General features: G+C 51.2%; 1 protein-coding gene across 1 annotated transcript; it reads right to left on the bottom strand.

Moving 5' to 3' along the window:
- Nucleotides 1-645: 645 nt before the first annotated feature.
- On the bottom strand, nucleotides 646-14,246 carry LOC144106451 (E3 SUMO-protein ligase ZBED1-like). The gene is made up of 5 exons (XM_077639266.1): nucleotides 12,738-14,246; nucleotides 8,863-9,180; nucleotides 7,353-7,589; nucleotides 2,320-2,682; nucleotides 646-1,424 (listed from the first exon to the last, which is right to left on the bottom strand). Exons 1-5 carry the CDS (start codon nucleotides 13,656-13,658, stop codon nucleotides 825-827), a joined length of 2,439 nt encoding a protein of 812 aa, XP_077495392.1. The 5' UTR covers nucleotides 13,659-14,246; the 3' UTR covers nucleotides 646-824.
- Between the last annotated feature and the right edge of the window lie 306 nt (nucleotides 14,247-14,552).

Genomic DNA, 14,552 nt, shown 5'->3' with positions numbered 1-14,552 from the left:
TTCAATGAGGTCGGCAGTCCCGCCCCATTTGTAGTACGTGGCTCGTTCTGAACTAGGGGACAAAACAAAATGCGCCCACTTCATTCCATTCTGGCACCTCGCGATCACATATACCAGGTGTGCCACCGTTACGCTAGATTCCAGTTCGAAAGTTCGTCCGCTTGATCGAACCACCGCGTAGTCAGCGCTGAAATCTTCGTAAACTCACAGCTTCTTCGCCCCACCCTCGGGTAGCGCGAAGCTCAGTAAAGAAACTGCGTAGGCCTGCATATATTAATTTCATTTATAGCAACGTATTGTCTATGACGACCCGTCCAACTCCATACCATAGGCCTTGATGGCAGCTCATAAATCCGCCAATGGCCAGGGTGATGCGAGACTAGGCAGGTTATTGCATTAAAGTAAAATGGAACACTACAATTGGTTTCACGAACATGTCACATTTAGAAATGCCGACCTACTGTCTGGGACAAAAGTACCCCCCCCCCCCCCCCAATTTCCGCACTGTATGCTGGCGCCACCTGACAAATGCACTCCTGGTGTCGAGATGGGCACACTGCGCCGGTCTCGACACCAGGAGTGCATCTTCAGGCAGCGCCCGCATACAGTGCGGCACAGTGCGGAACTAGTACAAGACAACGAAACTCAAAGCACAGGACACATTTTTATGCTTTTTTAAACTCGGCGCACTAAGCGGGAATTGAGCAGCACGTGAAAAAGATACGTTTTGGCTCTCACTGTCCACGAGACCGTTTCGCCGCGATATCACAGCAGTCTTGGCGCGGATACCGCGTTACGATTTCACAGCCAGCAGCCACGGCTGGTTATGTCAGGTTTCTTCGAAGCAGCACTACTTGTTCCAGCTGCTCGTCGCTGAACCGATGCCTGCGTGCCGCTTGTATGGCAGCGGTCACGGACGCGACATCCTCCACCGTGGTCGGCGTACCTCCCACGGCGAACACCGACATTGCCAGCTTGGCCAGCAGCGGGAAGCGGAGCTGGTTCGCCTTCCAGTAGCCCAGCGGAGTGACGTTGTCTTCCGTCGTGTCCTCGGTCAGGTACAGGGACAGTTCCTGACCCAGTGGGGTCGTCGGTCCCGGCTGCTGGGTCGTGGAACTGTCCACGTTGCGGATGTTCCTGAACAGCTTCTGGCCCTTGTTGGACTCGGGGTCGCGCTGCACCGCGGGCGTCGAGGCAGGGTCCAGGTTGAGCGCAGCCCGCTGCTTCTCGATGGCCTCCTTCATCTTGCACGCCGTCTGCTCGTCGCACCAGGCGATCTTAAAGCGCGGGTCCAGGAGGGCGCCGGCCAGGAGCACCGGGTCGTGCCAGGACTGGGCGAAGTGCGTGTCTATGCTGCGCAGGAAGTTCTCGGCCATAGTTTTCAGCTGGAAGCTGTCTCGGGCCACAGCGCGTGTAAGGCTGACCTGCCGAATGCAAGATAGAGAGATATGAGGATGAGGTTTGTTCATTCAATTACCCACTGTGGGCTTTGGTATTTGGTGGCAGTGCGATCTTGCAAGCTGCGTTCACCGTAACCGTCACTTATGCTACCTCGACTACTCGATTACTTATCAGTTCTTCCGCCTTTCCACTTCATATTCTCTAGGCGAAATTCTAGAGGCCCGTGTACTGTGCGATGTCAGTGCACGTTAAAGAACCCCAGGTGGTCGAAATTTCCGGAGCCCTTCACTACGGCGTCCCTCATAGCCTGAGTCGCTTTGGGACGTTAAACCTCCATAAACCAAACTTCATATTCTCTAGCTAGTTCTTCAGCAGCGACGCGTATTAAGAACGTTTACGGTGGACAGGACTGGCCATTGTCTTCGACACTGTCTCGTGGTGTTAGTATTTATACCCGAGAGGCAAACAGAAATGAAGCAAACGACGGAATTTGTAAAGTTTAAGGAAACTGGAGCAGTTAACGGAACTATATGTTTTTATTGCGGACATACAAAGATGCAAAAAGCTAGTTTCGAAATTTTCAAGTTTGTAATTCCCGAAAATTTTTGACAAGAAACTTAAGCGCGCAAATAAAAATAAAATGTATCTGACATTATTAGTCGCGGCCGCCAGACCATAATGTTTTCCTTAACGAAGAGCAAATCTGATCTAAAGATGTACTGCTTAGAGTTCCCCACGAGTGCACGGTTTTTCATGATGCCCATGAATTATAATGAAAAAATTGGAGCCGCGTTCGAGCTAAAGCCTCCTGTTATACCCGGCTATGCATCTTTCAAGAGCCCGACTCAGGAAAAAGCGGAAAATTCTTCCGAAGCAAGAGGAAAGTGTGTGTGTGTGTGGGGGGGGGGTGTAAGTTACCTGCAGGTTTCTCAGCGCTGGCAACACGAGCCCCACGGTCTCCTGCGGCTGGCGCAGCGCGTTGGTGGCCTCTTCCAGGGGCGCCAGCACCTCGAGCAGGTCCTGCAGCAGGGTGACGTCGGCCGCCGTGAGGCCGACCTCCTTGCAGGCGTAGATGCGCTCCTGCAGGTCCGAGTGCCGGGTGAACACCGAGCACAGCTCGCGCAGGCACTCGAGCTGCGAGGTCCACTCCTCGGAGTAGCTGGACGGGAACGGGAAGGAGACGCCCGTGGCGCCCGCGATGGTCGCCGCGTCCTGGGCGCTTCTCTTGATGCCCGCCACCACCCGACTGCACCGCGCCACCAGGCTCAGCACGTCCTGGTCCTAGGCGGCACACCACGAGAACCACACTCGTCAAACACAATCATAGTAGGCGCTTAAGGAAATTAAGCGCCAGCATTGCGAAAGCATTACAGTTCTATGCCAATTCTAGTCAAATTCCATTCTAGTCCTAAGGAAACTGTATTCATTCAAACTCTATTCCTTTGTAGTTGGTGCAGCCGTAAGTACTAGCACTGACTATCACGGTTTAACATTTCGTACATTCCCGCCTTTCATGACGTTCCACCATTTCGACAAATCGGCCACGCCGGAATTTCGTGTCTACGAGGCATGCAATTTCTTTCGCATTAAAACATCAGGAAACCTGCCGCGGTGGCTTAGTGGCTACGGGGTTCGGATGCATAAGTGAAGCTCAGGGAATTGAATCCCGGCCGCCGCAGCTGCATTTCGATGGAAGCGAAATTAAAAAAAAAATCCCGTGTGCCATGTGATATGAGTGCACTTAAACAACCGAGCAGGTGGTCGAAATGAATACGCAGTCCTCCATTAGGGCGTATCTCATAACCCATGCGGAGCATTGGGACATCAAACCTCCACATGCGATCAATAACACCTCAGAACGAGACAGTAGCAGCGTCTAGAACACTGGACACACAAGAAAGAGTGGGCAAACGCTTTCGTCTGCCACGTTCACAGCGTTGTTTGCGTCTTGTATTCACACCAACCAAACACACAACCACAACGATTTAGCACTCTTCAGAATAACACGTCTACATTTAGACTGGCCTTGTACTGGTCCTGGTTTAGGCTGGTCTTGTCCTGGTCCTGACCAGAGTTGGAACTGGTCGGTAAGAAGCGACTTAGTTCGGCACAAACCACATCAGTGTGGGGAACCTGCGCTGCCAAGGTGGCACTGTAATTGTTCCATTCGGTGACTCAAAACTGCTTTTGCCAGCCGCTTGGGCCGCTGCAAACGCGAGAACACATTCTGCGCGATTAGATACCCGCGTTTGGCTGGCAGCATTCATTGCCTAGCTTCTCTCGGCGTAGCCCAGATAGCTGACGCACGGCACGTGCGCCTTCGACAGAGCGCGGAGGCTCACGTCAATAAGTGCCTGAAGGTGGCGCGGAAAAGTACTAAGAGTACTACCCAAAACTGCTTGCTCTTCTCGCTAGGCAGTGTGTTATGGCGCTGCAATCGGTACAGCAAACTTCAGCGCAAGTTCCCCATAGTTGCGTTGGCCACGCTTACCTCCCACGACATGGTGTGGTCAGCACATGTGCCTCGATATGACCGCATCCAATTGTGCCGCACGTCTAGGTAGCGTTGGTTGCGGTACAGTGGCGAGCATGATTAAGGTGAACACGTAGACCAGATTCAAGCGCTAAGGTATACAAATAACAGGAGAAGTCTTTTAAAAGGCGTATTTTGAGATGCTACAGTCAACGGTAGTCATGGACGAACACGTCCGAGATATTAGAAAAACTTAGCGAAAGGAGTATATGGCCCTACAGTGAATAAGCTCACGCGTTGCCGTTACCGATCCGTCGCGCCGAAGGGCCGAGTGTGACGCAGAGCTGCCACTAGCGGATCGCCAAAGGTTTTAGTGCATTGACCATACGGCTGTGCCAAAACTCTATATTAAGAGAGTGGTGTGTCAAGCAGCGTTAACACCGAAGCGCGACATGTACAGTATGCATCCACAGTTCCCGGGCTACAGCGTCTGCTTTTCAGCAAAATACGGAAAATCTGGATTGTTCTGGCATGCCCATACCAAGCGGCATAAGTTAGCCATCTGTAATAGAACTTAAAGGGGTACGGACAACAAACTTTTCGCAGTGTATTCTTGCTTTCGAATGATGCGTAAGACATTAATAAACATGAATCACCAAGTTCAATTCGCCTAGGCTCATTACCTCATTTTTGACTGAGTTTATTCTTCCATGCAGTTTTGGTTTCGGTTCCAGCAGTCCAGACACAGTTTCCAAGTAACGAGTGGGCACCAGATCATGGGCTCACTTGTGAAGTGGTGTTGGCTAGGCAGACGATTCCGCAAAGTGTTAAATCTTCATCATGCTTGAGTTAACCACGCCACACAACTTAGAAGACGTGGACACTAAGTTAAGGAGGAGAAAACATCAGCTCCTAATTACGATGTTAAATGCTTTCTGGAGCAAAAACAAGTGTTCTAAACGCCTTAGTGTTGCAATTTAAACGTCCGCATTTTTTTCTTCTTCAAAAAAAACAAACAAAAAACGAGCGCCTAAACTAAAGTGTTCGTCGCAAAAATTACAATCGAGTTCAAGATCTCGTGTGCAACAATCCGAGATGAAATTCCGAAACGTCGCGCGGATACACACAGCGTTTCTCCTTTCTTCTTCACTGTGAGTATAGGGTGATCGTTAAAACAAGATCGCAGGTGCGTCAGCATCCGCTAAATGCGGGACTTCGCCGACCGCCTTGGTAAGCACGCACAGGGCACTGTGCAAGAGGCCCGTGTGAGAAAGACACGTGCGCCAGCAACGAACATTAGGAACGTGCGTACGTGGTTTCCCAGCGGGTGTTCCTATAAGCAGCTTACGGAGCCCCATCTTTCCCTGCCTGCACAGTCGGTAGCAATGTAAGCGTGTTTGTTTTGCTCAGGCTAAGAACGGCCACGTGTCTTTCGCCCACAGCTGTCCCATCTCTTAGCCGCCGGTCTGGGCATGAATGCATTCATATGCCGAGTGTATGTACGTACGGCTGTATTTGTCATGTTACAAACGTTTCAGCTCTCTAGCTACGAGCTCTGCGATGATAAGAGTACTTCCCTTATCTTTTTTTTTTTCGTAACGTGCGCCAGCGCCCTGCGTGTTGAATTATTAACGGGCGGCAACGTTCTAAGCTCTGCTCGCGTTATTCATTAGCGCTATTTGCTCCGCGGTTCAGGTCGCCGCATTCGACATGAAAGATGGATCGCAGGGTTCGGCGTTATATTCGCAGACTCGGAATCCAAAGTGGTTTCTTACGTTCGCCCAGGAGGCCCGTGTGCTTCAACGCTCCAAATGGCAAGCCACGTTGTGCACGGCATTATACACGCTTCGCAGTTGTAGTTATATTATTGCTGACAGGTAGTCAAATATTAACGATCAGGTCATAGACGAAGGTCCCACAGTCAACGACTGCTGCGGCATCCCTGATTATAAGGCTGCGGACAACAAAAGTTGGGTTGTTTCTCTCCTTTGGAATGATGCGCTATGCATTAGTATATACACGGATCACCACAGGGAGTTCGTCTGAGTGCGGTAAATAATTTACGAATGAATTTGTTATCTCATATTAATTCGGTTTTTATTTCAAAAACCAAACAGCGGCTATGACTTGAAACTTAAGTTTGGGCAAGACCGGGCTTTAAACTGAAGAAAATGCGGCGATCACAGCTCGAGTTCGATGAGAGCTAGTTCGCTTAGGTTGCATACTGATGATAAATAAAATAATGTGAAATAAGTTTAATACAAAATACCAGTAACCTTTAGGCGATTCGAACAGAACCCATCGTATTTCTTTCTGTCGTCATTGGCTTTTGAGTCATACCCTGTGTGAATATGCAATAATATCAAACACTCCCAGTCATCTCTTCTGCTGCACAACCTATTGATGGCCTTCTCTGCACAAATCACTGTTTGCCCGTTAGTTTCGTATCTTGAAAGCAGAATCAGAGAACATATTAGTTGAGGCGTTACTGCAGACCCTATACGCTAAGGAGCCGCTGCGGTGGCCGGGTGGTTATGGCGCTCGGCTGCTGGCCCGAAAGACGCGGGTTCGATCCCGGCCGCGGTAGTCGAATTTCGATGGGAGCGAAATTCTAGAGGCTCGTGTGCTGTGCGATGTCAGTGCACGTTAAAGAACCCCATGTAAGCGAAATTTCCGTAGCCCTTCACTACGGCGTCTCTCATAGGCGGAGTCGCTTTGGGACGTTAAACCCACATAAAACCAAACCAAAACCTACGCTTAGGGTTTCTGTCGCGTAGTTTTTAGTGTTAGTGTAGACGCAATGGTCGATTTCTATTTGACCAAAATTAGGCACAAATTAGCTAGTTTCTGTTTTATCAAAATTAGGTACAGTTAGCCAAGGATGTCAGGAGGTAAGCAGAGATTTTGTGTTTTTGCTGATTCAGCTGAACCTCGTTATAATGAAGTTTAAGGGGCCGGCGATTACTTCTTTATAGCCGCAGCTTCGTTATAGCCCCTGTTGACCAAATTTCCAAGCGGAATCATCATTGCTTCGTTATATTATCTCGTTATAAATCGTTTCGTTGTGACGAGGTTAGACTGTATTGGCAGTCTCGCGTCGAATAGAATAAAACCAACTTAAGCGGTAACACTACGATGCCATTTTAATGTCAGTTGATGCAGCTGGGTGTACAATTATTGTGATATTTAAGTAACAATATCACCAAGCTCACAAAGTATCCAACATGAACTGGTGGGCGAGTTGGTCAGACATAGTTCTTGTAAACCAGCGCAACGGCTCTGGTTTACAAGAACCGCAAAGTATGTCCACAAGAAAAAGAAAAAAAAGTCTGAAGAAAGCAACCACGAGAATCGCATCAGGCGCCATTTTGCGACTAAGTGACAACGCAACATTAGATCGCCAAGTAACGCGTCGGTCAAAGTAACGCACATGCAGAGAAGTGCGATGAGTATAGGCGCGCAAGGCACGCGCTCTTACCACATCAAAAGCGCTCCTCACTGCGCTGTGGAGTCGGTAGTTGGAGTTTATGGACCAGTTCTTTTCCATCGCGTCCAGATCCTCGAGCAGCTCATGCGTCAGGTCAAACTCCGCCGAGTCCCGCGCAAGCGTCGCACCGCCATGCCGTTCGTCCTCCAACGAGCTGCCCGTCCAGCCAGGAAAGGAGAAGGTCTTGGCCGTGCGGGAGGGACTGTCTACCAGGATCCGGACGACACGCTGAAGAGGCCAAGGGTACACTCTAAGCCGACTAAAAACGTCACAGGGGTTAGCCCTTGGGGAATAACTATATTAGCATAAGCATTAGCACAACCGTTACTCCATCTGGCATTAGTTCACCAGGAAGGAAAGCTGGGATTTTTGGCATGCATCTAATATGGGCCATCATTAGGAATTCGCGACGAGGCCTTGTAACACGCGAAATTCACTGGACGCTAGCGGCCAGATAAAGTGCCCCTCACGCACCTCCAAGCCGAGCCTGCGATTGAAGCGTGTTCCATCGGCAGAGTGGTGCAACTTAGCCGGCAGAAACAAAAACGTACACGAACCATCTCGATGCCACAGAAAATTGGATGCTACTGCTGGGTTCTTGTTTTTTCACTAGTGTAAGGGTGTGGGCTAGTTGGTCGTCCATGCCAACTCAATGTCATAGTTTCGGATTGTTTTTTTTTGGCGTTCGGCCAGCCGGCCAACGTTCAGTGCATCCATGCCTTACACGTGCGGTAACGCTTTTTTTTTGGAATGCGGGTGACAGGTGCTAAGAGCGGCGACAAGAGAGCGAGCCAACGATCGAGGAAACTCAAAAACGCCAGACGAGAATTATTGTTTTGCCGTCAAGGCGTCGGTTCGTACACGTGTAACAGGCTAAAAAACGCGCGGAAATGGGTCGTTGAGCCAAGAGTCATCTCGTGGCGCCAAGAGGAACTAGAGGACTTTATCTGCCCACGGTGCAGGCCACTGTGTCCTACCTATATATCTTGCACCGTTTTCTGAACAAGCAGATAACTATGACTGACATCGACTCGAAACTCTAGAGGCCCGTGAACTACATGTGCGATGTCAGTGCACGTTAAAGAACCCCTGGTGGTCGAAATTTCCGCAGCCCTTTACTACGGCGTCCCTTATAGCCTGAGTCGCTTTGGGACGTCAAACCCCCATAAACCAAACCTAGACCAACCATTGACTCGAGCGCGGCTTTGCGGCTGCAGAGGAAAGACACGCAGCTTTTTCAGAATCCTTGCAGTAAAGGAAAGAAAAAAATTAATCCGGAGCTTGAACCCGCCAGTCCGCAGCCTATTCAGGACACTCTCATTCGCCACTTGTCCAAGCAGGCCTATGAGAGTGCGCTGTGTGCCCTGTGGGCCATCTCGGCGAGGCGGCCGGCTTGTGTGGCAGAGTAGCTAGCTGCAACTCTCTTTTTTATTCTGTGCCCTGGAAGAAGGCTGGAGTCCTTGAAACTTTTCGGTTTGTTCGGCCCACGCAATATACGCACCTTGTTTTCGATGTTCCACCGGCGTAGGGCCGCCTCGAAGCCTCCGCGGATGGCCTCGACGGCGTCCTCGTCCGCGGCCACCCGTCTGAAGGCGATGGTCCTCGCCTCGGTCCTGAAACGGCGCGTCACGTACGACACGTCCGCGCTGGCGTACATCTCGTCCGAGTCGCACAGCCACACGTTCACCACGGCCGCGATGGAGTCGGACGCCCGGCCGATGGTTGCCGACAGGCACTCCTGGAGCTCCGAGACCCTCCGGGGGAGAAGCACGCTGGCCATCTCCTCCACCGAAGGAGGCTCGTAGTCGGGGGCTGTCGCCTGCGGAGGTTGAGAAATGCAAAAACATCCGCGCATGCTGGACAGGGCTGCTGCAGGCATGACGTATGCTCCTTTCCTCTCCTGATATGCTAGTCGCCAACAATTTGAAAATTGGTCTTCGGGGAAAGGAAATGGCGCAGTATCGGTGTCACATATCGGCTGACACCAGAACCGCGCCGTAAGGGCACAACAACAACAACAACAACAACAACAACAACAACAACAACAACAACAACAACAACAACAACAACAACAACAACAACAACAACAACAACAATAATAATAATAATAATAATAATAATAATAATAATAATAATAATAATAATAATAATAATAATAATAATAGGTTTTTGGGGAAAGGAAATGGCGCGGTGTCTCATATCTCGTTGGACACCTGAACCGCGCCGTGAGGGAAGGGGAGTGAAAGAAGAAAGGAAGGAAGAGGAGCCGTAATGGATGTCTCCGAAATAATTTCGACCACCTGGGGATCTTTAACGTGCACTGACATCGCACAGCACAAGGGCGCCTTAGCGTTTTTCCTCCATAAAAACGCAGCCGCCGCGGTCGGGTTCGAACCCGGGAACTCCGGATCAGTAGCCTAACCCGACCGCAGCTAAAGTGAAAGAAACAAGGGGTGGCCGTAGTGGAGGGCTCCGGGATAATTTCGACAACCTGGGAATCTTTAACTCAATGCTTCATCCCTTCCCTCAGGGCGCGGTTGAGGCGTTCGCCCCTATGTGAGACAGTGTTTTTTTCCCCACTTTCTTCAAAACACCGATTTTAGCGCGATTGCGTTAAGGAGCTCGTGTCGCACAAAATCCGGCATCGTTGATGGCGAGCGAAAAATAAATAAAAAAATTCCCAGAGAAGCACCCAGGAGGCAGGTGGGCCACCTAGGACACGTGACCTTGCGGCGCCATCATAACCTGCCCAGCGGACATTGAGCAAACTGCCCACCGTGGCAGATGGCAGTTAAATTAATGATTGGTCACGAGAGGTTGCTCGAAAAGAGCAGCCTAGGTCGCACAAGCTCCCCCGGTGGCAGCACCTGCCATAGCGGGGCAGTGGCGCACCGCTTAACCCCCGCACCACTGAACCAGGGCTGGCAATTACACTATCGCATCATACCCTTAAGGCGAAGCTTAAGTGTCCCCTCAATTTTTTTTCCATCAGGGTGAGGTTGAAGTGCCTAGTGAGAATGACACGATTACTGTCTTTCCTTTGCTCATACCGTTTTATTTGTTTTTTATTTATCATTATTGCCCGGGAGGGCGAATAGAGTGGAGGTTTCGAATAACAATTTGCCTAATTTTTACGTTATAAACCGCAGTCTTTTACCATTTGGTCTCTTTGTTGTGTGCGGTATTTGTGCGCGGACTATCAGCACTCCGAGGCAGGTTTGCTGAAAGATTGATAGCAAACAATCTGGGAAACGTTTCGCGAAGGACGCCGGTTAATGCTCAAGATTGCGCGACGTGTATTCCATTGACAAGATAAACGCGTCCAGTATCTGTGTACCAGGAACCGAGCCGCACATTACAGCTCTATCTGTCCTGCAGAGCGTCGCGGGTGATAAACGCTATCGCGTACTTGATGTCGCGCCACCATCCGATTACAGGGAACCAAACAGAATGCTTGGCGTTTACCCGAACGTGGTCGAGAGCGAATAGCTCGACTGAATCAACTAGCTATTATGCTGAGCGCTTTTCAAAGAAAATTTCACGTCAATGATTACTTTCGCCAGATTTCAGCGCTATACACGAATGCGGCGGAACGTCCTTAATAGAAGATCGATAGGAAAAGGGAACTAGCTCTAAGCTGTGATAAGAGCGCTGCAACTTTTGCAGTTAATCGCGACAGCGTAGGACAGAAACTGTGCCCAATAGAGTGGGCAGCAGAATATATAATTGGCTTTTGGGGAAAGGAAATGGCGCAGTATCTGTCTCATATATCGTTGGACACCTGAACCGCGCCGTAAGAGAAGGGATAAAGGAGGGAGTGAAAGAAAGGAAGAATGAGGTGCCGTAGTGGAGGGCTACGGAATAATTTCGACCACCTGGGGATCTTTAACGTGCACTGACATCGCACAGCACACGGGCGCCTTAGCGTTTTTCCTCCATAAAAACGCAGCCGCCGCGGTCGGGTTCGAACCCGGGAACTCCGGATCAGTAGTCGAGCGCCCTAACCACTGAGCCACCGCGGCGGGTGGGCAGCAGAAGCAAGAAACACATTACAACAAACCAGGCACTGAATGCATTTCTCTCTTTGAACTCTGTTATCACCGTGCCCATGTACACGGCAGCCAAATGGGAATTGCCTGGTCAACATACACGCCTTTTTTTTTCTTCTATTTCTCTCTCTTTCCACTCCTTTCGGCACGTGAACAGCCATCGGCTCGAAATTAGAACGCCCCGAACACGCATGGATTAGCTGTTTCTGGAATTTCTGGGATCTAGTATTGAATACACGGCTATTACAAAATGCACGAGATAGGGGCGTAGGAAAATAGTCACCGCATGTCTATTCGCAGTAAGTCAAAGCATTACCTGGTTATGTATGTGCAATGAAGCGGTTCAAGTCAATATGTTGAACTTGTGGGAAGTAAGCGAATGAATAAGCATTTATGAAAATTGGGAGATACTCTCTAGGCCTTAAATTCTCTTTCTGGTAAGAATAGGGGGAAGGGGGAGGGAGGGCTCTGCTCGGATTCCCCATGGGTATTGCCTCTTTCAGGGAAACGGACAGGATCCGCAGTTTTGTGGAGTCAGCCTGCTGCCAGTGGAATGCTGTAATTGTGTACATAGCTCGATCGCACCAGGCGGCAGAAAGTTGGGCGGGCGGATGAAATTAAGATGTTTGCGGGCATACGGTGGGCGCAGCTGGCAAAGGACAGGGTTAATTGGAGAGACATGGGAGACGCCTTTTCATACAGTGGGCGTAGTCAGGCTGATGATAACGATGATGATGTGACAGCAGCTGCCATGTTGGCGAGCCAGCAGCACAACAAGAAGGGCCTTGTTTCTGCTCTGGCTTGCACTGCCGAAGCTATTGCTACTCCATTAGGGCGCCCATGACGTCAGGTGCAATGCAGCTTAATACTGAGAACTCTTAGGACAAAATCTTACATCTACGTGGCGCACTTTCGCACATCACAAGCCCAGAAGAGAACCCCCCACCCCCCCACCCCTTCCTCACAATAGAATTGGCAGTAGGAGTTCAGCCTATATACACCACCCCACCCCCTGGCATAAAGCACTCAACTACTCATACAATGTTGTAGAGAAGCCAGCGTTATCGCTGTGGACACAAATGCTCGCAATGGCTCGCATGGTGGACGTAACTCAGAGCAAAAGCCTTTTTGGCGCCAGTATGCAATCAAGAAAGAGATAAAGGGGTTAAATAGAATGCTTTAGTTTTTGATTAGGCGCCAGTATTTGCTTTGTGCTAGCGAGGCATATAATGCTCCTTCGGTTCAGCTATCCAAAGTGCGACACAGTTAACGCTTCACTGCTCCTGTAGGTTCTCTTAAAAAAATAACCGCGCAGTTTGCGACGCACCTTCATAAGATGCTGGAAGCCAGGCCTGTTCACCACCTCGAAGGGTTCCAAGTCACGCCAGACCAGCCCCAGCACGGCGTCCCCGATCTCCTTACGCCGGGTGCGGAAGTCCCGACAGTCACCGCCCATGTTCGGGCTGGCCCTTGAAGACGTCGCTGGGCTGCCCACCGACGAACTGGACGCGCAGTCGTTGCTTAAGATAACCGGGTATTTGCTGCTAGCGGCCTGGACGGCTGTTTCGTTCGGCTGACTTTGCACAAAGCCGGGCGCGACAGTCACAGAGGAAGAATCCATGCCCCAGCTCGGAAGGCGCATGCTGTGGTGATGCTGCATCGAATGCTCGCTCTCCTGGGGCAAGTCGGAGAGAATGTAGGTGTTCGTCGACGTCGGCGAACTGTCGTGGGTTGCGGTGACGAATACGGACCCCGAGGAAGCATCGCTAGGAGGCATTTGTAGGGCGGGCCGCTCGTACGGCCCCGGGATTGTTAGTGGAGCGGGAGCGCCAGACGTCCTGGGGAGCAGGCCTGCAACACTCGAAGGCGCCATCACGGCTTGCATTGGTGGTCCACCTCCCTGCGCCGTGCGGCGCAGTTTGCCGTCTTGGAGCTTCAAGGCGATCTCTAGCTCCCTTGGATGCTTTCTCTTGAGGTGCCTAAGCAGGTTGGAGGAAACGCCGGCCGTGGCTCGGATGTACTCGTTACACAGGAGGCAGGTGCCTATGAGCTTGGTTCCTTCGACGGTCGTGATGTAGAATCTCCGCCAGGATGCGAGTGGAGCACCTCTCGTCCCCCATCGGCCTGTCCCTCTGTCCCCCATTGGGGCGTGGACGACCGGAAGGACTGAAGAAGAGTTCATGGTTGTCCCGCGATCTTGGACGTCGACGACGAGGGGAGGCGGGTCTTCGCTGCAGAAGTCGGCCATTTCGAAGCAGGCGCAGTTCCGTCCAGACGACGACACTCAAAGTGGATGGCCTAGCAGATGAAGGAATTTCACTTTCTTGGCCAGGTATGACCACTCTCTTCCAAAGACACACTGCGGTGGCTCGTTCACACGACGTAGCAGACGAAAACTGAACGATGAACGGTAACTCGCCGATTTCTTCTCAGCCCCGAGGTTAATCTTGCTGTTTGAAGACAGACCAGATGGTCCAGCACCAACAGTCGACGAGAGTTCGCGTTCTCGTGTTCAAAATCGTCCATGGCACGAGATTTCTGATTCTGAAGGCGCGACGTTCCAACTCCGTCTCACGAAGAAGGCGTCGAGGTTCCGGAGCTCGCTATTGACTCCTAGTTCCATTCCAAAGCGGGGGCGGATTCACCAGCTCTCATAAACGCCCGCTCCCGCCAAGTAGCAGACGACGCACAGACGTGCAGACGAAGCCCCCAGCCACGAGGACGACGCAACTTGACAAAGAGTAGTCTGAAAAGCGCTCACACCGCCGCCATGATGCCGCCAGTCCGCGATTCCCTCAGCGTTGCGTTAGCAAGCCAGCCGCCATTCCTAATCAATGTCGGAGCCGATCGCAGTGGACTCGCCGGCCACGTCACGACAGAGCGAGAGCTTGCAGCAGCCGCCGCGCCTTTGCCTGCCTTTGCGCGCGCCGCGGAGAGGAAAAAAAAAAGAGATTGTTCCACCCCACTCTCCCCTCGGCTGACGTGGAATGGAACGGAATGGAATGCCCGGGCAGCGCCACTCCTCTCCCCCTTCCCACGCCCTCCGCGATTCTTTCCCCGCGTTTCGTCTCTCCCTCTCGAAGCAATGGCGCGCCTCATATCTTATGTTTACCTTTTCATTTTGCTACGACGGCGACCGGTT

Source organism: Amblyomma americanum, chromosome 10, assembly GCF_052857255.1.
Source record: "Amblyomma americanum isolate KBUSLIRL-KWMA chromosome 10, ASM5285725v1, whole genome shotgun sequence".
In the NCBI taxonomy this organism is placed as follows: domain Eukaryota; kingdom Metazoa; phylum Arthropoda; class Arachnida; order Ixodida; family Ixodidae; genus Amblyomma; species Amblyomma americanum.
The sequence above is the reverse complement of the archived record's forward strand: the minus strand, read 5'-3'. Positions and strand labels throughout refer to the sequence as shown.

Bases quoted from the DNA above. Each gene is read 5' to 3' on its own strand.
- LOC144106451 (XM_077639266.1), bottom strand. From the start codon at position 13,658: ATGGCCGACTTCTGCAGCGAAGACCCGCCTCCCCTCGTCGTCGACGTC. The intron at 7,590-8,862 runs GTGCGTATATTG...TGGCCTCTTCAG, and splicing joins GGTGGAACATCGAAAACAAG to CGTGTCGTCCGGATCCTGGT. The intron at 1,425-2,319 runs GTAACTTACACC...TGCATTCGGCAG, and splicing joins CAGCGCTGAGAAACCTGCAG to GTCAGCCTTACACGCGCTGT.